Raw genomic sequence first — 27666 nt, 5'->3', positions numbered from 1 at the left:
TGATGCAGGAGCAAAATAGGAAAAAGTTCCACCTGACAGTTATTGATTTTATTTTTGTTTGTTTGTTTTCCTTTCATGCAAAAAAATGTCATTCAAAGTGTCACGCTGTCCCGTGTCGGATGCTGCAGATAGGTTTCCAAATAAGTGAGAGGTCAAGTGAAGATAGCAGTTTGGTTACGCCGTGCAAACACCAACTGTTTGAGGTTGGAGACCTACCAGTGTCACTGTGTGATACACTTAAATAAACACATGACTCGTGTTGGCATCCAGGCGCTGGCAGAGACGCCCTCCCAAAAGCCATGACTCATTTCTCCAGAAGTGCTGCCTGGAAATGTCCCACTCGGGGATCACACCAACAATCAAAGCAACCTGCAAGAACACAACACTATAAAATATATGTATTTACTGTAATGTGTCGTAAAATGTGCTGGGAAACACTGACCGCCTCTCTCATCTCCTAGGTGCTGATACCCATCTCCCTCTTTGTGGCGATTGAGATTGTCAAGATCTGCCAAGTGTACTTCATCCATCAGGACCTGGATCTGTACGACGAGGAGACAGACACTCACCTGCAGTGCAGAGCTCTTAATATCACTGAGGATCTCGGCCAGATGCAATACATCTTCTCTGACAAGACGGGCACGCTGACGGAGAACAAGATGGTGTTTCGCCGCTGCACTGTGGCAGGGGTGGAGTACTCCCACGATGCCAATGGTGACACAAGCCAGCGAACACACACACACACACACACACACACTCTTTCACACTCTCCATTACAAAAACAGGAAGCAGTCCTCGTCGCCTCTTACAGTCGTTCTCCACGATGTGTGTGTGTGTGTGTGTGTGTGTGTGTGTGTGTGTTATTCAGCTAGAAGACTTGCTATGTACCAGGAGATGGATTCAGAGGAAGAGGAGTGTACATCTCACGGTGGCACCCTGCCCAGGCGGGACAGCGTGTCCAGCCACCAGAGCGCCCCGGTGGTGCTGCGCTCCCAGAGCACCAAGTCCCACCGCAGGACGGGAAGCAGGGCGGAGGCCAAGCGTGCCAGCATCCTGTCCAAGCACACGGCCTTCAGCAGCCCCATGGTCAGTCCACGTCACCGTCTCGCCGTCCTTGTCCCCTGTGCTGCCTGCTCTCAACTGATAACCACCCCCACCCTCCCTCTCTCCCCACCTCTGTCCCGCAGGAGAAAGATATCACCCCCGACCCTCAGCTCCTGGACAAGGTCAATGAATGCAGCAGTCAGATGGACTTCATGCGCTTCCACAGCCAGCCCATGTCCCAGCTGCCCTCTGACCTCTCCGACATCATCGATTTCTTCATCGCTCTCACCATCTGCAACACGGTGGTGGTGTCTTCCCCCAACCAGCCCAGACAGAAGGTAAAACTCACCTCTCCTGTCAAACGAGGGATTACCTTTTGATACGGTCACATGGGCCGCCAGATAGTTATTATATCTGGAGCTGTGTGTGTGTGTGTCTAACTAGCAGGTAAAGCAGACCTCGTCTTTTATTACTATAATAATCTCGTCTCTACAGCGGGTGAAGCAGCTGAACTTGTAATATGGTGCCGACAGCGTTTGAATGACCGGGTGCGACAGAATCCGACCTGCTCTCCTCGTCGGTCCGTGTCCAGAGTTTATTCAGGTCGCTGAAAGTTACAATCTGCAAAATCTCATCTTTGCTTTACTAGAAGATAATTCATTTAGAAGGAGCCGTTTTCTTCCTCTTCATCCTGTCCTCCTGTGAATGTGACGCCTGGAAAGGGTGTCAGACAGTCCTCTCTGAAAATACACCCGGTCTTTGTGAAGTATTTTTGGAGCAATTTATTCAGGTAGCAGACAGCAGCGATGTGACAGGACGTGATGGGAGATTTAGGGAGTGACGTGGCGCTGGATACTATGGCTGAACGAAAAAAAAAAAAAAATCATATGGCAATTGTTTTTGACAGATATTAAATTTTAATGGGAATGGTACATTTTTAAAATTTAATTTCCACTGGAAAAAAATACAAATAGAAATGATAATGATGCGATTTGTTCTGTGCATGTTCCCTTATATATATATATATTATATTATTTATAGGCCGGTCGCTGCAGCACCGCAGTGCTTCATTTAATAGTTTGTTCTGACACATTTGACCTCGCAGCTCCTGCGATTTGGATGTTGAACTCTTCCATTTTGTGATTTCAATAATTTGTAAAATAAACTGTGTATCAGAGAATCTGCAAGTCTTCAGCTCTGAATTGTCTGAACTCTCACATTTTAATCTACAAAGGGCTTGAAGTTTTTTCTTGCCTGTAACATCCGTTATACCTTCTGGCTGTCGGGAGCGTTGTTCCCTCACTGGATGTTTGCTGCCCGACACTGCCGGTCGGCCACAGACAGACTTACCTCAAAAACCTTTAGATGGATTGCCACGAAATCTGCAGAAGCATCGTCTCATTGCACCATCACCAAAAAGCCACAGTACTGTCTCATTTCAGATCCCTATTTTTATTTATTTTCTGACGCTTTGAGCCACTGTCTTCTGGTCGGCGTGCTCCTGAGAGAAGCTGTAAGCGAGATTAATATCTAGAAAGCTGGGGGTATTTAAAGGAGCATCAATAACGGCTCCAGTAGGGAGTAATTCTACTGATATCCTTCCAAAGCCTGAACACGAGGGGCTCTCTAATGTCTCTAATTATTTTTGTTTTTCTTTTTTTGAACAGCATGGGAGTAGCTTCCATCGTTTGACAAATGGTTGCACGTTATTTTGCTGTACTTTTACTCCAAAAACAAAAGCACAAAAACCTTCCAAAATACTCAAAGTGTCCTGTTGCACGTAGCTTTTCGCTGTCCTGCTGCCTGTGTCTTTTGATGTGCTCGGTCCGGTCGCAGTTGTGTATCCGTGTTTTGTTTTGTTTTGGTGCGAGCCTGGGTGTGGTTGTCCTGTTCAGAGGTGATATCCTCTGCTCAGCGCTCGCTGTGTGCACCAGCTCGCCGTCCCGCTGGTCAGAGGCACAAATCTGTGGAGATTAAGCTTTACAAAGTGACACATTATTTATGTACGCTGTGTTTCTGTTTGGAGGTTATCTGATAAGATGGAAGGAAATGTAAATCTGCACAGAAAACACTTTGATACAATGGCCTTTCTTTCTTTTTTTTATCGTTTGTACTTTTTTTGTCCTTTGTTTCTGTGTAATTGTTCACGTTTTCTTATGATGCCCTCATGGCTCACCCAGCACCTGGATGATTTATATCTGTATATGTGAGAACCGCGGCTCCTGCTGCCAGGAGCCCTCAGTGAGTCACGCTGCTGTTGTACTGCACCACCTTGGGATAAGGGATTGGCTAAAGGATTATAGCCAGGAGGTGCATTTTCATCAAGTCCTCTGTGCCACTAGAGTTGAGTCCGGTTTCTCAAACACAGCGCTGTGCGAAAGTTTAAGGCACTTTAAATGTTTCAGATTCTTATCCGTCACACCGGACCGTCGGGGAGCCGTCCGATCGGTCCTCCATTCATCCTGCAACAGATGATGGAGCCTCCGCAGAGACACAGTCCACAGAAGGACTGTGGCTTTATCTTTCAAAGCATCCGCACTTTACTTTTAGTGCCTAAACCTTTTGCTCTGCACCGCGTCTTCAGACTGAAATCAAGCTCTGTCTGAAATCAGATGCTCTAACTCGTTGACTTCTTCTTCTTCAGCATGTTTTTGTTCATGCTCTTCCTCTTCTTCACTTTGACTGTGCTTCTAACTTTGTTAAGAAAAGTGCTATATACATAAAGTTATACTTACTAGTATTGTTAACATTATTATAAACCAAACGTACAAACTTCTGAAGCTTTAAAAGTGTTTCCCAAAATCAGTGTAACTTTGGACAATAGAGGGAAAGACATTCAATTCAATTAACTTAATTTGTCCCCAGGGGGCAGTTTAAAGGGCACATAGAGCAGGAAAACACTCAAACTGTGCACAAAAACAAAGAAACAATACCTGTAATATTATAATGAGAATGACAGTAACATGGGGGAATAACTAAATAACATTAGATTAGAGATTAATGAGCATCTGAGGAACCTGCAGGAGGAGCTGAAAAGACACGTTTCATCAAAGTTTTCAGATCTTTACTTTTATCATGACCATGTCCCCCTACACACACACACACACACACACACACACACACACACACAGCTGACCATTCACTGCATGTAGTGGGAGTGAACGTTGGATTATCGGGGAGTACACATCACCTTAATGTTTGCCTGGAGCAGCAGCTGAAAGAGTTTGACTTTGCTGAACTGACGTCAGCTCAGTAACGTGATGATAAAAGGCTGAAAATGAAGCTTCATAGCTGCTTTGTTGTGAGAATAAGTTCTGCTTACTTGCCGCTTTAGGTGTGTTTGACTCAGGTGTCCTCGTCCTCCAGGTCCGGATGAGGTTTGAGCTGAAGTCCCCGGTGAAGACCATCGAGGACTTCATCAAACGCTTCACCCCGAGCCGACTGACCTCAGGCTCCAACAGCAGCAGCTCCTCCAGCCTCATCACGAACCGCTCCTCCAACAGAGGGTGCTCCAGCATGCTGTCCTCCCCCTCTGCAGAGAGCACGCTCACCAAGCTGGACGAGGAGCAGCCTCCCAGAGACCTGGACCACGCCTTCAGCCCCGTCCTGCCCTGCTACGACGGGAAGGCGCGGGGCCCAGAGGAGAGCGAGCTGCGCTATGAGGCGGAGTCGCCCGACGAGGCTGCGCTGGTCTACGCTGCCAGGGCCTACAAATGCTCCCTCGTCGGACGCCTCCCTGACCAGGTGACTGTGGAACTGCCGCACCTGGGGAAGCTGAGCTTTGAGCTGCTGCACACGCTGGGCTTCGACTCCACCAGGAAACGCATGTCCGTGGTGGTCAGACATCCGCTGACGGATCAGATCACTGTGTACACTAAAGGTGCGGACTCTGTCATCATGGACCTCATCACACCTCCCAACACAGGTAGGAAAACACTCATTTCCACAGTCGCTTCAGTTGTTCTCAGATCACTGTGCCCGGTTGGAGGCTGGAGGTGGATTTAGTGGTTGGTGCACTCTCGGTAAATGTTGGCACCGCTGTCAATGTGGTCTGAGGATCATGTCTGCAGACTTCACCAGAATGAATCATAGCTGTGAACCATAGATCAGCCGCAAATCACTGAACTCATCTCAGTCCAAAGTGATTGTTTTCAGTCGTAGCTGCTTCAGGTTCGGTGAGAAACTGCGATTATACCGTGTGAGTGTCTGTGGACTAACACGCCAGCACAGGGTGGCGGTCTCCGTCTTCACACAGCACTCCCGCTTTCACCCCCCTCCGCCCCGAAGCTTCATGTTTTCCACTGATGTAAACGTGTAAGGTGACATGTTATGTAAGAACTTGTATTTTTAGAGCGAGTCACTGCAGCAAAACTGGATGCCTGCGTTGACAGGTCCCTAAAAAAAACAAAAAAAAAAACAAAGACAAAACACTTCCGGGCTTCTTTGTGTGTTTGTTCCTCTGTACTCTACAAGTTCTCCAACATCCTAATGGCAGAGGTGTAGCAGGTCGTTTGTATTCCAGGCACACAAAGAGCCACACAGGCACTTTTCACTAATGCGCCGCACACAGTCACCAGACATCTGTCCCGGAGCGCTCAGCTCCGACTGTTTCACAGACTGAGGGCTTCACGCAACACACACGTTTTCATGCTGCAGCTGAAGATTATTTCACGTTTACGTTATATTTTTTTAATGAATTTATTAATCGTGTAGTCTAACGTCATCGTAATTCCCCCGGAGGCCCAAGTTAACACCTTCAGGATTCTTATTTCGTCTTAAGTGATCGATTAGTTGGAGATTTACGTTTTCTGTTGATTAACTACTTGTTTCAACTAAGAGATTTGTGGCCACACGTTAAAAGGAGCATCACTTTACCTGTGATGAGCGGTATGACTTGTGATCTGTTCTTTGGCTCGGGAGGAGCTTGGAGAAGTCTGTGATCTTGAGCTCGGCGTGAGACTTTAAACAGAAAGCCTGAGTTACTGACGGGGGGGGGGTGGAGTTAAAGGTTCCTCGTCTGATCTTGTTTAAATGAACTCTGATGCGTTTGCTTGTTTGGTTTGGGTTTGTTTTGGCTGCTGTGAAAGCGTTGTGGTTCTCAAATGTTTTTTTTACAGATTTTTGCTTTTAAGATTTTATTACAGAACATGTTTGAAACCCAAATAATCAAACGATCTCAGTCCCTCTGAAGCAGTTTGTTTCCGGGATGAAAGCAAAGCAGATCAACCTCAGGAATGTGTGAGAGTCTGTATGTTAAATTAAAAACTAATTAACAGCTACTATTAACTATATCTGCTGATCACGAGCTGTTGAGAAAGCAGTAATAACAATGCCAACACACACGCTTGTCTGCACGTCAGAAAGTGAAAATAAGTCGAACCGGATTTCGCCTTTTTCTTGCCGTGACGTTACGATACGAAACGACAACAACTTTGTGAAAGTGGTTCGCCTCTTTTAAGATTTCTGTGCTCGTCTTTTCTTTACTCTCTGGCTGTGATTTAGTAAGATGTGGATTTTCTCCTCAGGATGTGGTGTTGGGTGTAAAAAAAGCCCCATAAACCGGTCGTATATATATAAATATATATATATATATTCCACAGATTTATGTTTTGATGGGCTGACCTGAATCAACCTGTGCAGCAACTTGTCTCGAGTCCTCCTTCAGTAAAAGCGTCCTGTCGTGTCGTGTGGGTAATTCATTTATTTCACATGGCTGGTTAGTGGCTCCCTCCTGTTCATTAGAGGCAGGCAGTTCATCTCAGCCTCCCTGAGAAATGCTTTCCAACTAAACGATCCTCCCGTGCTGAATGGAGACTTGTTTAACTGTAGCACGTCAGTGGAGTCGGAGGTGGAGGAAAGCGCTCCCGTCTTGTTTTGGCATGTTTTCCAGCTGACATGCAGTGCACTTCTTTTCTTGAGGAATTCTGAATTACAATGTGATTTATTGTATTGATTTTTCCATTATGAGGGCCACGCCGGTCCCTTTGCATTTAGCTACCGGGCTGTGCTGATTGGTCATCATCTCTAATGCCCTCCGTAGAGCAATGTCTGAGCTGGCACGGAAGTTTTTCACTTACTTAAAATGCACAGAGCGGTGCTGCTCACTAGAGGAGACGCACTCCAAACGGGACAGAGTCCCCACCCCTCCTCCACCCTGTGCCTCAGTTCACCACCTTAAAAGGCCGACAGGGTGTGTCTTCGCTCGGACAACTCACTTCTTTGTTTTACCATTGGGTCAAAGCAGCCAATTAGAGCTCAGCGAGAGTTGAGCCTCCTCATAACACAGACCTCCATAATGGCTCCATTCAGGCGATGAGGGAGTTGTTCAGTGTCACTCTAATAACAGTGCACGTGGAGGTGCCGGAGGTAGACTGCACACCCTTGGGGCTTAGAGGCTGGAGTGTGTGTCTGATGAAGTAACTCTACTGTTGCTGCTGCTGCTGGTAAAACGGCACATTCCACCTCAAAGCAGAATTTGCATGTTAAAGTTCCTCTCCAGGCATGTTTTAAACTGTGTAAAAAAAAATTCCTCTGCTCTGATTAATATTGTGTTTAAGTTGGTTTTCACACATGAAAAGTGGAGGGGGAAAAATTTAAATCTCCTCTTACTTCCTCATTGAACAATCTGGATCAGGCCTTGAGCCCCGCCCACCACCTGCTGGCTCCAGGTGGACAGGTGAAAGAGCAGAGAGCATCAAGATGGTGAGAGGAGGAAACATCAGAGAGACTCAGCCACATGTTTGAGCCTCAGTCAGACCCAGACTCAGAGGAGGAGTCTGAGACCAGAACCAGAGACTAACAGACGGATCAGAACCGTTAGCGCCGTTAACATCTTTTATTTGTTTATGTTGTTTGTTAGCTTGTAACTGGCAGCGGCTGACACAGTGTTAGCAGTTGTGCTAATGCTAACTCTTGCTCTCTTTACTGACAAGGTTTCAGGTTTATTTAGCCCCGCCCCCATCCCCACAAGCTGACAGGATTGGTTCCTTTGGTTTGTGACGTATGAAACTCTGAATCTGTTTTTATGAGACTGTGAAGGTGGAAACACTCAGTCATGGTGTCGATGATTGTTTCACTCATCATATATCTGTATTAAAAAAAAACATCATATGGTGATAGGAAGTCATCCACTTGAAATCAATCAATATTTTAATAATGACAATGGTGAAAGGGCCGTTTTGTAGTTACAAACCCACAAATAATCATCACTTCACTCTTTGGTTTTCGTTTTCATTCACTCTCACTTCTCTCAAAAAGACGAAATAGCTCCACAACCGCACCGAACGTGACCCGCCAAGCACCACATGTCAGGTTAGCAGCTAAAGAACCACAGACCTCTCTGAGGAGCTGACCAGAACTAAAAGGAGAGTGAATATTGGACTTTCTCTATTGGACACGTCTTGTTTTTGGTGGACTTTCCCATCTTCAGGAGTAGGTAAAATAAACATTGTGTGCAGTTCCACCTGCATCTGCAGAGCAGTCTGGGCCTAGCAGCTATTTGTCAAAAACAAAAAAACTCCTGCTGTCCTTGGAAATACTTTTTTTTTCCCCCTCTGCCAAAAAGGAAGGAAAGAGTTTTTTTTCTCACAAATAACAAGAATATTAGTGAAGCTGAAGCTGCTGCATCAGTTTTACATGAGACGTTCATACATGTTCATCGTGTTTAAAGTCACTTTAAAGACTCAGAGACTGCGGAGAGTTTTTGTGTTGATTTTTTCCTGTCAGTAAGAATAAGTTTGTGTGGCAGTGCGTGTGTAGCAAAGCTGTTGTGTTATTAGTGAGCTTACATGGCTGGCAGTCGGAGGGTTGGCCGGTGCATCTGTGTCTGATGAAGCCAATCTGTTTGTACGCCGTCCCCGTGCCAGAAAGACGCCGGCATGCTGCGCCACAGAGACACTTCAGCGAGACTCAAGTACAAAACCTGATACTTCAAAAACATCTCAAACGACATGTAATATTCAGTCAGTTAGAGAATTAATTGAAGCAGATAAATTACGGTTGGTCATGTTGTTTTCACATTTTACTCGATGAGTGATGTGGAGACTTGCTGAAATGTACTGAGGCGCAGTGAACATGGTAAGTTTAGGTGTGAAGACAGATGGCTTTCATGTGCCTCTTGGAAGAAGCCTTTGGCAAGTGTGGAACCAAAAACGCTCAAACATTTACACAAATTCCCCAAAAACAAGAATGTTTAATCTTGATTTTCTGTTTTTTGTTTTTTAAGGTAACTCCAAAGGGAAACGCCAGAAAAAGATCATCTACAGGACCCAGAACTACCTGAACCTGTACGCTGCAGATGGCCTTCGCACGCTGTGCATTGCAAAAAAGGTAACAGGGATTCATACCTCCTTAAGAAGTGCTTAACAAAGGCCCTCTCTAATTAAACTGCTTCAGAAGCTGCAGATGATGTGTCTCAGTGGCTGTTCGGCAGGTTGTGTTTGTAGCCCGGCACAGATGATCACATAGACCGGCGCTTCCTAAAGTGACATTCTTCGTGACTCAGCTGCAATCTGTGCCACTTTCCCAGGCTGTTAATTTATGCTCTCACAAGCTGGGCTCATTATATCCCTGCTTGTGCAAAACCCGTCACCAGAGCGATGTGATGAAACACCTTCTCAAGGTCTCACATTTTCCTGTGGATCCTCCTCTGCTATGTGGGCAAAGGAGGAGAAGCTGCTCCACTGTTAACTTAACAGATAATGGTGTTTGTGTTTGTGTGTGTGTGTGTGTGTAAATGTCTGTGTTCATGTGCCAGACCCTGAGCAAGGATGAGTATGCCTGCTGGCTGCAGCGTCACCTGGAGGCTGAAACGGCCATTCAGGGAAGAGAGGAGCTGCTCTTCGAGTCGGCCCTGCGACTGGAAACAAACCTCCAGCTTTTAGGTAATTTATATTCCTCCGTCTCCAGGCCTCCTCAGACAAAGGCTTGTTCACAGTTCTCATTTAAATAAGTATATAATGTTATTGTTGGAGGGTTTGTCACAGTCGTGCATCTTCACCTGCAGGAGCGACGGGCATTGAGGACCGTCTGCAGGACGGCGTGCCTGAAACTATAGCGTCTCTGAGGAAGGCCGGCCTGCAGATATGGGTGCTGACGGGTGACAAACAAGAAACGGCCGTAAATATAGCGTATGCCTGCAAGCTGCTGGACCCCGAGGAGGAGATCCTGACGCTGAATGCTGATTCTCAGGTGAGCGACACCAACCAGGATTTCGTAAAGTCCACCTTGTTATTTTGAAGAGTCGACACATTCAAGTTTACAATATCCAAAGTGAATATAAAACAGAACATTGTCACGTTGCTTGGGTTTGCTCCTAAAATATAGTAAATATACGGTGAATGAAAGATAATATATATAAAGTATGCTAGTGTTTTTTCAGGCTGTTTAATTAAAGGAATAGTTGCCAATAGTTAAGATGAGAAGACTGATGCCACTCTTATTTGTGCAGTAAACAGGAAGCGACAGCCAGTTAGCTTAGCTTAGCATAAAGAATGGAAACTAGGGGAAACAGCTAGCCTGGTTCTGTCCATTTGTTTATCTGTAGAAAAATAAGAGTTGCGGTTTTACAGGAGGTTAAATGCCGGTTTCATGCCACTTCCTGGTATTTCTGCTGGTTACCTGGCAACAGTATGACAACAAGCCCATAAGCCCTTCGGTAAAACCTCAATTTGTCGTTTTCACACTGAGATTCTTGCACAAATTAAATAATATGGAACGTGTAGAGCCAAAACAAGTAGCTGGTTGACAGTAATCGTCAATATCTTTGGGTCTGGACTAAATGAGCAATTTGAAGAAATCTGTGTTAATTTTCCACAATTTTCCTTGTTTGCATTTTATTGACGGTTGATTAATCAATAAATCAAGAAAATAACTGACAGATCAAAGCTTCTGTATGCAAGTTCTGGAAATCAAGCTAATGCTGTTGACGCTCCGCCCGGCCCTCCACCTACTTCCTCATCGTGTACCAGTCTTTATGCTAAGCTAAGCTAACTGTGCTGGTTATTATTTATCGTATAGAGTGGTATCAAACTTCTCATCCAATTCTCAGCAACAAAGTCAATAAGCATATTTTGCAACATGTTTTAACAATTCTTATTAATATAATTTATTTGTTTGTCCGTTATCTTTATTGAAAAACTGCCAGTATTAAAAAATGAGGTCAGACAGTCATCTGAGGACCCACGATGTTTAATTCTTTGCTGCTGAAGCATCTGGCTGCCAGATGTGAAGCAGGTCAGACAGTTTGATATTAAACAACTCCGTGTCCTGATCCTGAAGTCCAGCCCCCTCTCTGCCTGTCTCTGAACCAGGAGGCATGTGCGTTGTTGCTGGAGGAGAGTTTACACTACATCCAGGCCAAATTCCTCTGCAGCTCTACAGACCAAACCGCCAAGGCCTTCCACGCTAACTTTCCACCCTTTGAGATCTATCCCGCTTCATCTCCGTCCTCCTCCTCATCCTCCCACACCGTTCCCTTCATGGTGCACCGGCTGGGCCTGGTAATTGATGGGAGGACCTTGGCTTACGCCCTGGATAAGAGTTTGGAGGATAAGTTTCTGGCAGTAGCGCGGAGCTGTCGCTCAGTGCTCTGCTGCCGCTCCACGCCGCTGCAGAAGAGCATGGTGGTCAAACTGGTGCGGAACAAGCTGAAGGTCATGACTCTGGCCATAGGTAAGTACCAGGTCAACAAGACGCTATCACACACATTCACGTGTACAGTGTAATATATCTTTGTCTTTGAGCTCGGTGTTTATGGTCCATCTTAAGATCACAGTTAGACGATTAAAATGCATGTTGATATCAGATTTGTCAAAAAAGGAAGAACATGTCCAAAATCATTTCCAGTCCTGTTCAAAAGAGAATATGAATATTTAATGTGAGGAGCTAAATTTGGGAAATAAACATTCCTTATCACTACACTGATTAAACTATAAGCTGGAGTCTTGAACCTTCAGGCTCATCAGCAGCGTCCAGACAGATTAAAACACGCCTGAGCCCCTGAAAACACAGCTGCCGACGGAGCACGGGGACGCAAATATTACAACTTCAGACTGGCTTACCTGAAGTATTTCATGTTCATCAGTCGTCTCGATAACTTGTGCCTACTTTGAAAAGCGTGCTGCCTCTCCAAAACGGTAACCAGTTAGCATCACTGAAACATAGTGAGGCAGGTCTACGCCTCCAGTCCTGGTTCCAGGTTGTTTCCCAGTAGGAGTAGAAAAGGACCAGCATCTGATTTTAATCAGACTTTTATAAAACCTCTGAGGTGTGACATAGTTTTGTTTTTCCAGTGAACGCAGTTGTACAATGTTTTCTGTGACTCTGAAAGGAGCATCAGGGTTATTTATATTTTTTACAGATAAGGTTTGGAAATTTTTAACAAGGAAGCCTGTGTTGTAATAAAAGCTCAGACTACAGACTTGCCAACCTTAGTGAAGCCTATGCTGGCGTGTAGCCATTGTGTATAAACTAAATACACATTTCACATGAAGTCAAACACTTCTTAAATACCTTACCCACAGAAACTGAAACTATCAAGTGTACCATTTGAAAAATCTGCATTCATTTATGCACTTTCAGGTGATGCATCGTCCAAAAGAAAAACCTGAGCAGCTGATAGTTTGAGTGTGGGAGCGTCAAATATTTTGGCCAGTTCAGCAAACGAAATATTCATAATTCATAGAGTTGTCAAATAACTGTGTAGTAGCCCAAAGGCTCGTCTTCAAGCAGCATGAACATAAAACATCTTTTCCTCTTAAATAAATATTTATAACAATTATTCCCACAGTTTAGGCCGGAGAGACGTGCTCAATCATCAAACATACACACTTTCTGCACCATTGCTGTGACCACTGAGTTGAAACAGTGTTATTTTAGGGACCCTTTAGTAATTATACACTTTTAGCATAACGGAGGTGACGTGAGGGCGTCTTTCCCCTGCTTTCCATTTATTTGTTTGTGCTGCACTCAGGAGGATCACGACTTTGCCAGACAAGCTCTTTTCTGTCACTGCTATGTTTGCAGTAATGTGGAGGAAAACACTGCAGCTGCAAACAGCAGATGATGCTGCAGCTCTAACATCTATCAGCGCCCTAATCTTATTATTTTCATCGTTTTCAGACCTTGCAGACACTAACAAGAATGGAGCCTCCGCCTACTGTAATCTATATGTTAATTATATTTTACCTCACACAACATTTCAATGTGTCATTTGTTTTCCTGCTGTTACAGCGATTTAAATCATCCACAGTAAGCAAGAAAAAGATGCAAAAAAAAAAAATTGAATATGATCTACGCGCCGCGTACACTGCTTTGAAAAGTTAGTTGTGTTTTAAGACAGAACAGAAAAGTAATTCAATAATTTCATGTCAATTTTACAACATTTTCTAGACTAAAAACTAAATCAGAAAATAATCAATCATCCAGATTAATTGATTATCAAAATAATCAGTAGTTAAAGTCCAATATGGAACCTAAAAGTGTTCAATATTAAATAAATAAAGAAGGCGTGAAATAAATGGTCATATGAATAGAGCAACCAACACATTTTTAAAGACTTTAATAGATTGTTATGACTCTTTAACTTAATAACTCTTTAACTTAATAACTTTTTAATTCAAAATGTGCATTTTTAAAGAGTTTCATTTATTTTTCCCAGTCACACGTTTCCTGAGAAAAGAGTTGTCAACATTAGCCTCTTCTAAGCTAATCTACTGCTACCAAATTTAGCAAGTTAGCTGTTGTTAGCAAGACTAAAAACAAGACCAAAGTAATTTGAAATCAACCAGCTAGAAGCTGCTGTAAATACACACGGCACAGAGACACAATAACTAACCCCTCCCTTTATTTAGCTTAACAAGGCTAAACATGCTAGCTAGCCGGCTAACTAGCTGGATTGCCTTGTGAGCTTGATATTATGACACAGCATTAAAGGAGCTATTTTGTAAGTTTTGCTTCATTCCTTTACTCATCAACATCTGTCTCCAGAGGTGGAAAGTAACACCAATGTTAACTCTTGTTTCTATCACGTTGAAGTTAGCATGCTAACCAGCTAGCCCCTGCCCGTACCACCAAAGACCCTCTCTACAGAAGATGCCGCATTACAGGCAGTGCTAATGCTATGAAATGGGAAACAGTTCCGGTCTCCTAAGTGGGTGTTGTCCCTCAACCCAAGGCAACTGGCATGAAATGTGACAGTAGCTAATATTAAAATCTATCCCTGTGTAAACTTAACTCTCTGCATCCTTTGGGAAAGAAAAGACAGATCTGTTTTTCTTGTTATTACAGCCTGTTGCTGCACAAAGCTCGGCAAAGCATTTTTAACACTAACTGATGGATTACTTGTCCCTGCCAAAAGAATACAACAATAAACGATGCAACACGAACAAATTTGCGCCTTTTTTGCCGCTGTCTTTTATCTACTAACGACATCTGATCAGCCCAGTACAAAGTCATGTCAGTTTGATAGGCTAATAATATACTGATAATACACTCAGACCTGCTGCTGGTCTCCTAAAGGGGCCGTAGAGTGAGGAGACGGTGTTGGCTGTGGTAGCTAACGTTAGCTGATTAATATCACGAGTTATCGGTTTGTCTCCAGAGGGAGTTTCATGAGACTTTCTGTGGAGTTCCCCTTTAATATATATGAACTGTAGTTTTACAGACGTGTGTGTTGGTGGATTTTGTCCGACTGCATCGACGGTAACTTCTGCTTGAGCGCTCATTACCGCCCACCTCTCTCACTCACCTTGCGCTGCCACTCCAGCGCTGTTTAGTGTTTTGACAACAAATCTCTCTCTCTGCCCGCCAACACTTCACCTCCCACTCTCCCACCTGAGGTGACAAAAGAAAGTATCAGCAGCCCTCAAAGTGGAGCAGAAAACAAAATAAAAACACACCTCACATCAGCCACTGCAGCCAGAGGGACAGTGGAGCTGGTGAAGGGCACCTGGTAAACACTGGATAATACACACACTCACACAAACACACACTCACACAAACACAAACACACACACACATGCACGCACAGCTACCATAATATAACCTCTCTCTGCTTCCAGGCTGCTGACGAACTGACGGCCTGTCAATCTCTTGATTACAGTTGATGTATTATCTCTGTATTGATTACAGGTGATGGCGCCAATGACGTCAGCATGATCCAGGTAGCGGACGTGGGCGTGGGGATCTCGGGACAGGAGGGCATGCAGGTAAGCAGTAAAACGAAATCTTGGCGTGACCGTTTGGGAACAGGGGGAGATGAAGGATGAAGAGAGTTGAAGGGGGATCATAAGAAGGAAAAACGAAAGTAGAGGATGAGTAGAAAGTGAGAGGATCTACGGGAGAGAAGATAAACGAACAAGCAAAGACACTTCTTCAGCATAGTTAATGGTTTTTCATTACTCTTAAGTGTGTGTTTTAGCCCCACATCCATACACTTCCTCTAAATAGGATTGCCTGTGTGTTGCTGACTCAGGTATCTTCTCCCGCGACCCTGCAGAGAATCGGTACACTTTATGGTCTCGACTCCATCCACACCAGCTTCTCTTCCTGCTCTAAGGTCACGGCCAATGCCACAGCTAAGGCAGCATCACTGAAAAATGGCTGCAGGAAGACGAGAAAAAAAAAAACAGTTGACCCACACCCCCCCCTTGTGCATTTTATAGTAGTGCCCTGTTCCAGAAAGGTGATTTTTGCATCGCAATGATGGAGATTCCCAATTAACTTCCAGGGGAGGCTTCACAGACACGCTGCTGTGTAGCACATCTGTTAAAGTCTCAGTATCCTGTCCTTAACTGAGCCGCTAGATTAATCATTGTTAATCAAATTTGCTTTTAATGACACAGCAGTCACTCCTCGGGATCCCACGGTGTGCTGAGACGCACATTTCTGCACTCGGGCCAGCACACACGCTGCATTATGATTAACACACCTTTCTTCTGCTAGGAGCGCACTCCCCACGCGCTCGTTACGAGGCTGTTATTAGAGCGCAGCAGAAAGTAAATTGCTGCACAATGAGGCATCTGCTGTTATTTTTCTTGTTGACAGATGCTGTTGACAGTTGAGAGGTGTCATGAAGAGTTAGCACCGTTGTTTAAAATGTAAGTTATGAACCAGGCTTGACTCCAGGGAGGGTTTTGTTTCCGATGTTGATAGATGAGACCGGCATATTCCCGCCGCTGTAACGATGAATCCCGAAAGGTGGACAACTCGTTTAAGGCTTATTGCTTTGGAAAGATTAAACACCGCTAAAGATTCATTAAAGGGCGGCAGGCGAGTGTAGCAGGGCCAGACATTAATAGCTGCACAAATCGTGTGTGTGTGTGTGTGTGTGTGTGTGTGTGTGTGTGTGTGTAGATGGTGTGAGGGAGGGCGAAAGTGCAGGATGGATGAGATTGACTGTTTGGTCCTTCTGGTGTTTTGCAGGCAGTGATGGCGAGCGACTTCGCTCTCCCACGTTTCCGGTATCTCCAGAAGCTTCTGCTGGTCCACGGACACTGGTGCTACTCCAGACTGGCTAACATGATCCTCTATTTCTTCTACAAAAACGCTGTAAGCATCTTTATGTACTGATCACTGAATATTAGCGAACACAGTAACAGTCTGTGTGTCTATAGCCCCTTTTCCACTGGTCAAAAAAAAAACCCGCTAAGACATCGGCCTTTTGTCGGCAGTGGAAAAGGGTTCAATCTGTCACATCCGGGTCAAATGACTCTGCATTAGACGCAGGTATTTATCGGACAAACACTGTAAACAGACCTGTCACCTGTCCAGCACGGGGCTACACAGCGCTTCAGCATGAAAGAGTGAGCTGCAGCCCCGAAGTAGGTTTTAAAAACACACAATCACTGATGGAAACGTCTCACAGGATCCGTTTTACCAGTTTGCATGGCGGCCAGCGTCTCTCTCTCTCTCTCTCTCTCTCTCTCACTCTCTCTCTCTCTCTCTCTCTCTCTCTCTCTCTCTCTCTCTCTCTCTCTCTCTCTCTCTCTCTCTCTCTCTCTCTCTCTCTCTCTCTCCCTCTCCACTGCGTGTGTGTGTGTGCTCTGTAAGTGCATGTGATGACATCACTCTCTGCAGCTGTGTGTGTCCTCAGTCCGATCAATGGAAATGAAAAAGGCGTCATTTGGCTTTTATCAGCGGGTTTTCACGTGTTTTAAAGAGCCTGTTAATTTTGGCGGAAAAGGGTTTATATATGTCGTTTAGATGCGTTAAAAACCGAGGGTGTGTGTCCTTGTTTTTAATCCTCTGCGTCCTCATGTGGATCCGCGCTGATTATGTCCTTTTCTTCCCACAGATGTTTGTAGCGCTCATCTTCTGGTATCAGTTCTACTGTGGGTTCTCAGGTTCAGCCATGATTGACCAGTGGTATCTCATCTTCTTCAACATGATGTTCTCTGCCTTCCCACAACTCATCACTGGCACTCTGGACAAAGACGTGTCAGCGGAGACTCTCCAGCAACTACCTCAGCTCTACATGACCGGCCAGAACTCCGAGGTCCCGTCACATTTTCTGTTTCAGCGTTTAACAACCAACGACACGGGGAGAATATGAGCCTGGAAAAATGAAAGATTTTAATAGATCAATGTTTACAGAAGCCACTGGAAACTAAACTGACATCACTTCACATTCATCACATTACATTAAAACTAACGATAAAGGGTCTGTTTTGCTCCGATCATGGCAGAATAAATGGTCGACATTACAATATCACAGTGAAATGCTCATTTTACAATTCCTCAATTTATATATTAGTCAGTCACTTTTCAGGAATAATAAACCAAATATCGGTTTGATCCGACAACACAGAATTGGCAGCAGCTGCAGTTCCTCTAACGACCACTAGAGTCTGGCTCCAACAGTGAGTCAGTCCCCATAGACTCCCATGTTAAAATGTCCAACTTTACAGCAGAAATAAACATGTTTACAGCCTGGTACAAAAACTGTTTTGGTCTCTAGAGCTAATTTCCTCCTTCTTGACACCTGCACAGGGAGTGAACTTTTATTTAACTCGCACGTTTAAATTTTATTAAGGCTAAAATGTGGCCATTTTCTGATTGGTCAGGGGTGAGGCGGATTTCAGGATTTACTGTCACATATGATGGTAAACGAAACATTTTTTGAGCTGCAGGTCGGACAATCAAGCAATTTGCGTTTCTGGGAAGTTGTAACAGGAATTTCTCAATACTTTTTCACATTTCATAGATTAATCGATTGATCAAGAAAATAATTGACCGTTTAACCAATTATGAAAATAATTTAGCAAAAATGTCTTAATGTGATTTATTTTCATTTTTATTTATTTATTTATTTATTAATAAAAAGGGTCCACTTAATAAATTTCTTCTAGAGCTTTCAGCCACATCTCATGGCCTTTATCAGCAGATGGATTTTGCTCAGTTGTCATGGAGATGGTTCAGTTGTCATCATGTCTCCATCACAACTAAGCAAGCACCACATACTGATGGAAATCAGGACGTGAACCATCTCTGCTGTAATTAAAATCTACTTTATCATCTTTAATTTTTTTTTTAGTCATTACATTTTCACAGTTACAAGCTTTTCCAGACAGTTTCTTCATTTCGTGCATATAGATGGATCATTGAGAAGCTTTGACTTTACGATGCCTGACAGTATTCTTTTTACACGGCGCTGCTCCTCGCTCTCGACCTCCGCTCGGTCACACTGATGAGACGCGTGACTGTGGATCTCTGGTTCTCTCCTGCAGGAATATAAGCCATATATGTTCTGGATGAACATGATCGATGCCTTCTACCAGAGTCTGGTCTGCTTCTTCATTCCTTACTTCGTGAGTCTGGTTTTCATTTCCATCAGCTGGTCTTCACTCAGTTTGTTGCTCTTACTTACTCATCATTTCCCCTCTTTCCTCCCTGTCTCCTCCCACTCTCCCTCTTCCTCTCCCCAGGCCTACGCTGACTCTGATGTGGATCTGTTTACATGGGGAACTCCCATCACCACCCTCGCTTTATTCACCATTCTGCTGCACTTGGGCATTGAGACCAAAACCTGGGTAAAGAAATTCATTTTAAACTCACTGATGGCAGATTTCTTCACTTGAGCTGAGGAGAGAGAGAGACGCTTCCTTTCTCTCCCCAGCGCTGCTGTTTCTCTCTCGTACCAGCATGTTGGCTTTGTGAGAGCACTGGTGTGAAGGGCTGACAGGCACGTGGATATTTAACTCTGGCTGATTACATTGAACCAGAAGGCACTGCAGCAGCAGAGCCTATACATCAGCCTGACAGTCTGTCTGCCTCCGTCCAGGAAAACTGCAAACTGTCTAAACCACAAAGGCACTTCACGCTGCCACACAGCTCCAAAACACCTGCGTATCTTCTTCCCTCCCTCTTGGTTTTTTTTTTTCTCTCTCTCTCTCTCTCAGGTAATCTCATGGTTCTCGTAAACGGCCCGGCGGTCTTAGTCACAAGCCATTTTAAATTTATGACCCTGCATTGAATCGGGAGTCTTTTCCATTATGCCGAGGCTGTAAATTTAGCCTGACAAGTTTTGTACATGAAAAATGTCCTTTTCACTAACTGCCTTCCTGGACACGACGGCCCCTCGTGCAGAGGAGTGTTCACGGCGAGCTGCATCGACCACGGACGAAAACATTTCCAAATGCTCAGCTGGCAGGTTCTTCATTCTCCGGCTGCACGGGAACATTCATGATCGGTAAACGGCGGGGAAAGTAAATTAAAGGTATCTGAGGTGACGGCAAGCAAAACATACAACAGAGCAGCGGAGTACAACCCCGGTGTGAATCACCACAATGTTGAGTAACTACAAATCCAATCCAGCTACTACAGTTTAATTAGTTTTAGACGAAGCCCGGGACGAACGAAGCCAATTAAGAAACGTGTGACTAATTCAGCTCTAATGAAAGGGTCGTATATGGGAGTTGCTGGGCGAGAGTCGGGGGCTGTATGAATGAAAACTGACTTATTGATCTGTTAAACTCACAGTATGTAACTTCAGCTGCTCAGAGTCTGTCAATCAAAACAATAACAAAAGCCTGCGTTTGGTGACGTTGTGAAATAGCGTGGGATCATGGGAGTTGTCTGATTTATCTGAATTATCGGCAGAGGTCTCTTCTTCCTCCTCCTCCTCCTCCTCCTCTTCAAAACAAACAGATCAGCTGATTATAAACATCACAAACACATTTAAAGCCGGTGTTTTGTTGTTGTCACACGGCAGAGACGATGTGTTTCATGGAAAGGTTCAGGTGGATTTGGAAACGAGATGGTAGCCGACTCGTGAAGCGTGGCAGGAGTTTTTCCAGCTTGTAGTTCTGTAAATGTTTCGTTGGACGGGTCACATTTGATTTTCAGTGCAGATCCACCTGCTTTTGTTTCGGACCACGTGTTGTGAAAAGGACTTGAAATCTGGTCACCTTGTATGGCGTGCTCTTCCTCGCCATCCTCACAGTACAGTGCAGTGCAGTGCAGTGTAGTACCCCTCCAGACTGTGCACGAGACTGTGCACGAGACACCGTCGCATTCCATCTGGCTGCGTCCAGACTCCGTGAATTTATGGTCAGTAATGGAAATTGGCAAGTTTTGTTTTTTTTTTCCTGCGCGGAGACGCATGGCGCTGAGAGCAGCATTCCTGCTCTGCCCTCCACATGTGTCGGAGCGCAGCACGGCCATGTGTGGAAGAGAGAACAGATCAGATCACAAGCTTCGTTCTTCATGTTCTGTGTCTGTCTGTCTGTCTGTCTGTGTCGGCGGGGATCATATCGTTCTTCGTGGATTTGTGTGTCACAAAACGCTCACGGTGCTCGGATGCATCTTTTGTGGGTTAGTGAAAGTCTAAATTAAATTCCGTGTTGAATATTCTGCATGTCTTTTGCTGCGTTCAGATTTCCCTGAAGTTGCCGCCTCGTTGTGTTTTTCCTTCCGTGGTGTGATTCAAGACTTAATGTGATCTCTGATCCACTTTTTAGTCGTCCTCTGGGATGTGTCTTTGCGGGCGGATGCGTTCCCTGCAGGCGTGTTGGCGACAGTCCTACATCACTTCACTGACCTTCCAGATTTCTCTCTGATATCGAGTGTCCTCGAAAAGAAATCGTTGCGTACTCGGACTTGGTTTGAGTCGGGACTCGGTGGTGTCCTTCTGTCTGTCTCTTTTTCCTTTTTGTCACTGTGTGGTCGATGATGAACTCCTTCTGTCTTGCCACGGCTCCCATGATTTCCCTCTCTGACTGTAGCAACAGGAAGTCTCTCTCCCCGACCTTTCACAGCAGAATCCACACAGCTTGTGCTACACGAACCCAGTTCTCAGGGTCTCTCGTTCTTTTCCTTCCTCTTTGCTGGATCTCACTCTCATCCCTGATCCTCCTCAGCAACCCCCCCCCCCCCCATCCTTTGTTTGCTCTGAACCAAACACAACGCCGGCATGATGCTGCTCCAGTGTGTGATTTTTAGAGAGCACGCCGGCGTTCAGGGATCAGAGGCGTGACGTGTAACACAACAGCGTCGGCGTCTGTCCCGCCGGCGAGGTGAAATAAAGTCACAACATCCCCGCCTTGAAGAGGCCGCGTTAAAGGGGAACCTGGTTCATTTCCTGCACCCCCTCCCCCCTCCATGCTACTAGCATCACCCTTACTACCATGTTGAGTTTAGTTTAGTTTTATTTTTCCATCATCACCGAGCCGTTCCTCATTTTGAAGTATGATTAGTAACACGTCTTCAGCAGCTACAAACTGTTTTCTCTTCTTGTTGGTTGGTTACCCACAATACATTTCTCAATGCCAAAAGGGCGTGAGCGTTTCCAGTGTCAAGTCCTTTGGTTTTTGATTAATAAATTGATTAAGAATTCATTTGTGCAGAAGCGACAGTTTCCCTCAGTGGCCACTTCAGCAGGTTCACCCTGTTAGTACCGGGTTGGATCCCTTTCACCTTCACAACTGCCTTAATTCTTCGTGGCACAGATTCAACGAGGTGCTGGAAACAGTCCTCAGAGGTTTTGGTGCATATTGACATGATAGCATCACGTTGTCGGCTGCACATCCATGATGCGAATCTGCCGCTCCGCCACGTCCCAGAGATGCTCTGATGGAGTGAGATCTGGCGACTGTGGAGGCTGCGTGTTCAAGAAACCAGTTTGAGATGATTTGAGCTTTGTGACATGGTGATGTTATCCTGCTGGAAGCAGCCATCAGAAGACGGGTGCACTGTGGTCATAAAGGGACGGACGTGCTCAGCAACAACACTCAGGCAGGTTGTGGCGTTTAAACGATGCTCGGTCGGTGCTGAGGAAATATCCCCCGCACCGTTACACCACGTCCAGCAGCCTGAACCGTTGATACGAGGCACCTGCTGTGGTTTCCTGCTGCTGTCGCCGCATCTGCTTCACGGTTCGGCGTGTTGTGCGTTCAGAGCTGCTCTTCTGCATGTGGTCGTTGGAGTTACTGTCGTCTTTCTATCAGCTCCAACCAGTCTGGCCTTTTGTCCTCTGACCTCTGGCATCAACAAGAGGAACTGATCCAGAGAACTGCTGCTCACTGGATGTTTTCTCTTTTCTCTATAAAACCCTAGAGATGGTTGTGTGTGAAAATCCCAGTAGATCAGCAGTTTCTGAAATACTCCGACCAGCCCGCCTGACACCAACAACCACGCCACGTTCAAAGTCACTTAAAACGCCTTTCTTCCCCGTTCTGATTTCTCAGTTTGAACTTCAGCAGATCGACTTGACCGTGTCTATGTGCCTAAATACATTGAGTTGCTGCCATGTGATCGGCCTGTTAGATATTCGCGTTAACGAGCAGTTGAACAGGTGAACCTAATGAAGTGGCCGGTGGGTGTATATATATATATATATATATATACACATACATACATACGTGTTTATATTTGTCCATTTCATCCAAAATGTCATGTACGTCCCTCTGGTTCTCACTGCTTTATGTGTGTGTGTGTGTGTGTGTGTGTGTGTGTGTGTGTGTGTGTGTGTGTGTGTGTGTGTACATGTTTTATCAACAACTACAAAGTAAGTTTGTGGATAATGTCACATGTGGACAATAGCGTGTATCTTTTTCTTTTTAATGATTTGGATGTTCAGTTTGTTCCTGTTAATATTTTAGGAAACTAAACAAAGTAAATTGATGAAGCGTTTCCTTGTGTCCTTCCCCTGTAGACCTGGATGAACTGGCTGTCTATCTCCTTCAGTATAGCCTTGTTCTTCACCGTGGCTCTGTGCTACAACACCTCCTGTCCCACCTGCTACCCCCCCTCTAACCCCTACTGGACCATGCAGAGGCTGCTGCAGGACCCCCTCTTCTACCTGCTCTGTGTCATCACACCTGTGGCGGCGCTGCTGCCTCGGTACACTGCTGCTATTTGCGGCTCGTTTTTCAAATATTTATGACGTGTGCCATGAAGTTCATCAGTGATTAATTCCAGATGCCTTTCATCTTTAGTCCAAGAGCCTCATGTTCATCTCTGGAGTAGTGCAGAAAATGTCCTGATATCTGGTTTTGCTTTTCTTTCCAGATATTTCTACAGGGCGTGTCAAGGCACGCTGTTTCCCAGTCCGGTCCAAGTTGGAAGTCAGTTGGATAAACTCCCCGCTGAAACCCGCAAGAACATCCTCAGCCTGAGCAGGGTCAAGGTGGGGTCACCGCTCAGCCCCAAGCCTCCCTTCCTGTCCCTCAATAAGCCCTCCCCTAAAGGTTGCAATAAAAAGGACCAGAGGAGCTTCCCCAGCTCCACGGCATCACATGCCAAGAAAGGGCCCATCTCACAAGCAGATGAAGAGACGGGTCGGAGGAGCCCGCTGGGGCCCACAGACAGTGACAAGGGCCTTTCAGGTCTCTACACAATAGTTCCTACAGAAATAGACACTCTTCCTTACACCAAAGACGCTCCTCCGCTCTCCGGGGAGCAGCTGCCTCCTTCCACCAAAGACTCCGAGTTTCTCGATAAGACTTCAGAGCCGTCGGATCAGAGTCTGTCCAGCTGGATCACCTCCACGCCTCTGCTCACACAGACAGACAGCGTCCAGCTGACTCTGCCCCCTGACGGAGACTCGCAGTGCGTCAAATACATGAGGAACTCAGAGGAAAGACTCAAGTCTGACCACGCCGTTCATCCAGCACACAGGACAGAGCAGGTGGCAGACCAGTCGCTGCACACCACCTTGTGATGTCTTCTGGTCTGAAGTATCTTAACTCAAACTCCAATTTGCACGATAGTTTTTTTGAAATCTAATTTTATTGTATTTTTCAAGGAGATTCTTTTATAAAAGACAGAAATAGGTACTTTATATTTTGGATGTTTAAAACTAAAGATATTTCTGAGGTTTGGAAGAACTGGAATATCTCCCGTTCTTGATTTTTCTTTTTCTTCTTTTTCTGTTCTTTTTTTTTTGTTTTTTTTCCTTCATCCTGGGAAGATTTTACTTCACAAAGATGCATCTCAGTACTTGATCAGGTTTTTAATGTAAAGAGGAGCAGAGCAGAGACTTTCCACTGCGGGGTTGTTTGGGAGTTTGTTGTCTCTCTGATGTGGTACCCTGTTCATTCTTTCAGCTTGGCCTGTAAATGCATTAAGACCTGGGTCAGTTGCCAGTGTGGCCTTAAATCAGTGTTGGTCTAACTGAGGGGAGAAGTTTTATAGGTTTTAAGTCCCGACAGAAACACGTTTGATTTTGTGTGTGACGATTTCCATGCAAATAAGAGATTTATTTTTACATACTTCAGCAAATAGTGGCATTTGTTCAGTGCATATTTGTCTTGTTGCTGGATTTTTTGCTAAATTTTAAATGCTGAAAAGTGTGTTTATAACTGTTGTGTCGTACAGTACATTCCACTGAAAAATTGAGAGCTGTAGGTTTTTGAATATAATCATTTTAAGAGCACACGCCAAGAAATTTTCAATTCAGTCTGTATACAGCAAAACGCTACCAGAAATTATGCTCTATTTGTGTGTGTGTGTGTGTGTGTGTGTGTGTGTGTGTGTGTGTGTGTGTGTGTGGTGTCCACTGACTCTTTGGATCCGTTTTTACAGTGCCAGCCAGTTTCATTTTAAAAGAATAGTTTGACAATTCGGGAAAATGAAGATCGATACCACTCTCATCTCTGTCCGTTAGCCAGGCTAGCTGTTTCCCCTGCTTCCAATCTGCATGCTAAGCTAAGCTAACCGTCGTCTGGCTTTAGCAGCTTCATATTTAACATACAAACATGAAAATGGTATCAATCCACGAAGCTGTATCCAGTTGGCGGTTAGCTTAGCTTAGCATAAAGACTGGAAACAGGGGGAAACTGTTAGCCTGGATAGCAGCTATCTCTGTTCAAAACTATCAAAATCTGCCCACCAGCACCGCTAAAGCTCACTAATTAATCTCTAATAAACTGGAGTCTTGTTGTCATTGTGAAGTTGCCAGGCAACCAGTAAAAACATCTTTTATACAGATTAATCAAACGAGATACAACTTGTTAATTATAGACTTCTTGTTTCCAGTCTTTATGCTAAGCTAAGCTAACTGCATACAGGCAACAGAGTGGTATCTTCTCCTCTAATTCAGTAAGAAAGCAAATAAACGTATTTCCCAAATGTGAAGCTATTCCTTTAAGCACTGTACAGTAGGTTGACAACAAGCTACCGTCACGTTTCATAAAGCCGTTTACTTGAAGGTCCTTTTCTTTTTCTTAAGTATGTTTCATGTGTTGAGTTTATTTTAACCCAGTGTAACCTTTTTATTTCTTCTGCTGGTGTTCAGCTGAAAACCAAAAGCTCAACGGTGAAAGAAGGTCTTTCCCAAATGCAAAAGATGTGGCTTTAAGATTTAAATTTGCACTTTGAAAGCATTATTTCAGAAGTACCAACGAGTTTTGTTGGTGCTGTTGACATGTCCGGCGCTCAGATACAGTATGAAAAGGATGGCAAGGTTTGCTTACTTTACACTTTGGCTTTAAATATCATGATGTATTTGTCGTCACTGACAAACTAGAAAAACGTATGGAAAATTTTAAAGATGCTATAGTTTGTTTAATTGTTTAGCATTTAAAGCAGCAGCACCTTTAATATGTTATGATTGTTGTATCTCATTGCAGTATCATTTACCAAAGATCATTTATATTTCTGTATTTTCTAAGCAATAGTATGTGCATTAACACTGGATAAGAAATTACAAATCTAAGACTTTGCTTATGATGCTGAAGTTTAAAGATGACAGTGCATCTTTGTTCAATGAGGAGCATTTAGTGTTTGTGTAAATGATATTTATGAAGCTACATGTGGCTTCTCTCCTCCTGTCTGTTTTTTTTTTATTTTTTTGCACACGGTGCTTTCTCCTGGCATGTCATTCAGATTTCTGACTCCACAGTCTGTCCACTTTGTTGTATAGGTTCTGTCTGTTCTGTGCTTTTGGCATCACACTTGTTGACGCATTTGTGCCAGAAGGAAGCTCGAGCATGTTCACCGCTGCGTATCACACATTCCTCACAGGAACGTTGGCTCTCGGTGCACACGGCCTCGGATATATCTGAACTCTTTTTTTCTTTCTTTACATTTGTGTTTCGATTACACGGTGGGTCTAAGTTTCACATTTGAGGGGGGAAATTACCCGCTGTTGATCCTTTAGTTCATCGTTCAAGGTATTAATCTAAAATATCTAATAGACTCGAGATCATTCAAGTTCTGGTTCGGTTCAGTCTCTCTAGATTAATATAGTAATAGTTTGTAGCAAACTGGAAAAGCTGCACAGTTGGAGCCCACAGCAGAAACCTACACTTCATCACCTCACACACGTCAACATTGGAAAAACTAAAGTTACATTTTGTTCAGATAAAAGTTGTTTTTTTTTTTTCTACTTTGTCCTTGGAGTAATTGGAAATTACTTGTATCATGGCTACTTGTGAACAAAATAAAAACAATAATAAAGTATTAACCCTTTGCTACCTGTTTCTCCTTTCAGGAAAATCTACTCTTTGCTTAATGAGACTGAGACTTGAGTTTGACCTTTGTTCGTTAAGTGTGATGAGTTTACAGCGATAATGAATTAACAACACATTTCACTTCAGACCTTTCGCATCAAGAGTGAAAATAAATCTTGTGTTGTTGCAGTAAAGCTGCAGATGCTGAGGTTAGCTTGATCAATGTTCCCGTCCAGCTGAGCTAAGGGATTTATTCTGAGCTCCCGGGGGAATAAAATATAAACTAGTTCAACGATATTTGAATAAAGTACCATCTTAAGGGACTGTCACTCTAAAAAATTTTTATTGAGGTGCTGGCAATTTATCGGAGATGTCTGCTTGTTTTTCTGTTTAGGAACAGGCAGTTATTTTGACCTGACGTTGTGATCAGGTGTTACTGATAACATTAACGAGGCTCCATTCTCTTCAAGCATCCACAACATCAGGAGCCGGTCTCACAAAGAGACTTAGACTGTGTCTTACATATATCTAACTATCTAACTAAACTATCTTCAGTTAGATGTTTAAATTCATCTGTTGCACAAAGCATTTTTTGACTATCTTAAGCCGGATTGTAGTACAATGAATTCTGGGTAAATTAAGACTTTTTACGCTCAGTGTACCCCAACAGAAAATGTTTGTCCTTTTGAAAGAATTCAACAGTTTCAAGGACGTTTTACTTGGAAAATTCAGC

At 44.3% G+C, this 27666-nt stretch overlaps 1 protein-coding gene across 1 annotated transcript in view; it reads left to right on the top strand.

Moving 5' to 3' along the window:
* The window catches only part of atp10a (ATPase phospholipid transporting 10A (putative)), a 32733-nt gene extending 8531 nt beyond the window's left edge, over window positions 1-24202 (top strand). The window contains exons 7-21 of the mRNA XM_022751406.1: window positions 462-714; window positions 869-1086; window positions 1188-1382; window positions 4411-4969; window positions 9269-9372; window positions 9800-9926; window positions 10049-10233; window positions 11355-11715; window positions 15175-15251; window positions 16468-16593; window positions 17339-17539; window positions 18771-18851; window positions 18969-19073; window positions 23195-23382; window positions 23551-24202. Coding sequence (XP_022607127.1) covers window positions 462-714; window positions 869-1086; window positions 1188-1382; window positions 4411-4969; window positions 9269-9372; window positions 9800-9926; window positions 10049-10233; window positions 11355-11715; window positions 15175-15251; window positions 16468-16593; window positions 17339-17539; window positions 18771-18851; window positions 18969-19073; window positions 23195-23382; window positions 23551-24202 — 3432 coding nt within the window. The remainder of the gene's footprint in view (window positions 1-461; window positions 715-868; window positions 1087-1187; window positions 1383-4410; window positions 4970-9268; window positions 9373-9799; window positions 9927-10048; window positions 10234-11354; window positions 11716-15174; window positions 15252-16467; window positions 16594-17338; window positions 17540-18770; window positions 18852-18968; window positions 19074-23194; window positions 23383-23550) is intronic.
* Window positions 24203-27666: the final 3464 nt, after the last annotated feature.

Source organism: Seriola dumerili, unplaced genomic scaffold (genome assembly GCF_002260705.1).
Source record: "Seriola dumerili isolate Sdu_G_001 unplaced genomic scaffold, Sdu_1.0 BDQW01000155.1, whole genome shotgun sequence".
NCBI lineage: Eukaryota > Metazoa > Chordata > Actinopteri > Carangiformes > Carangidae > Seriola > Seriola dumerili.
Note: the sequence above shows the minus strand (reverse complement) of the source record. Positions and strands in the feature narration are given on the sequence as shown.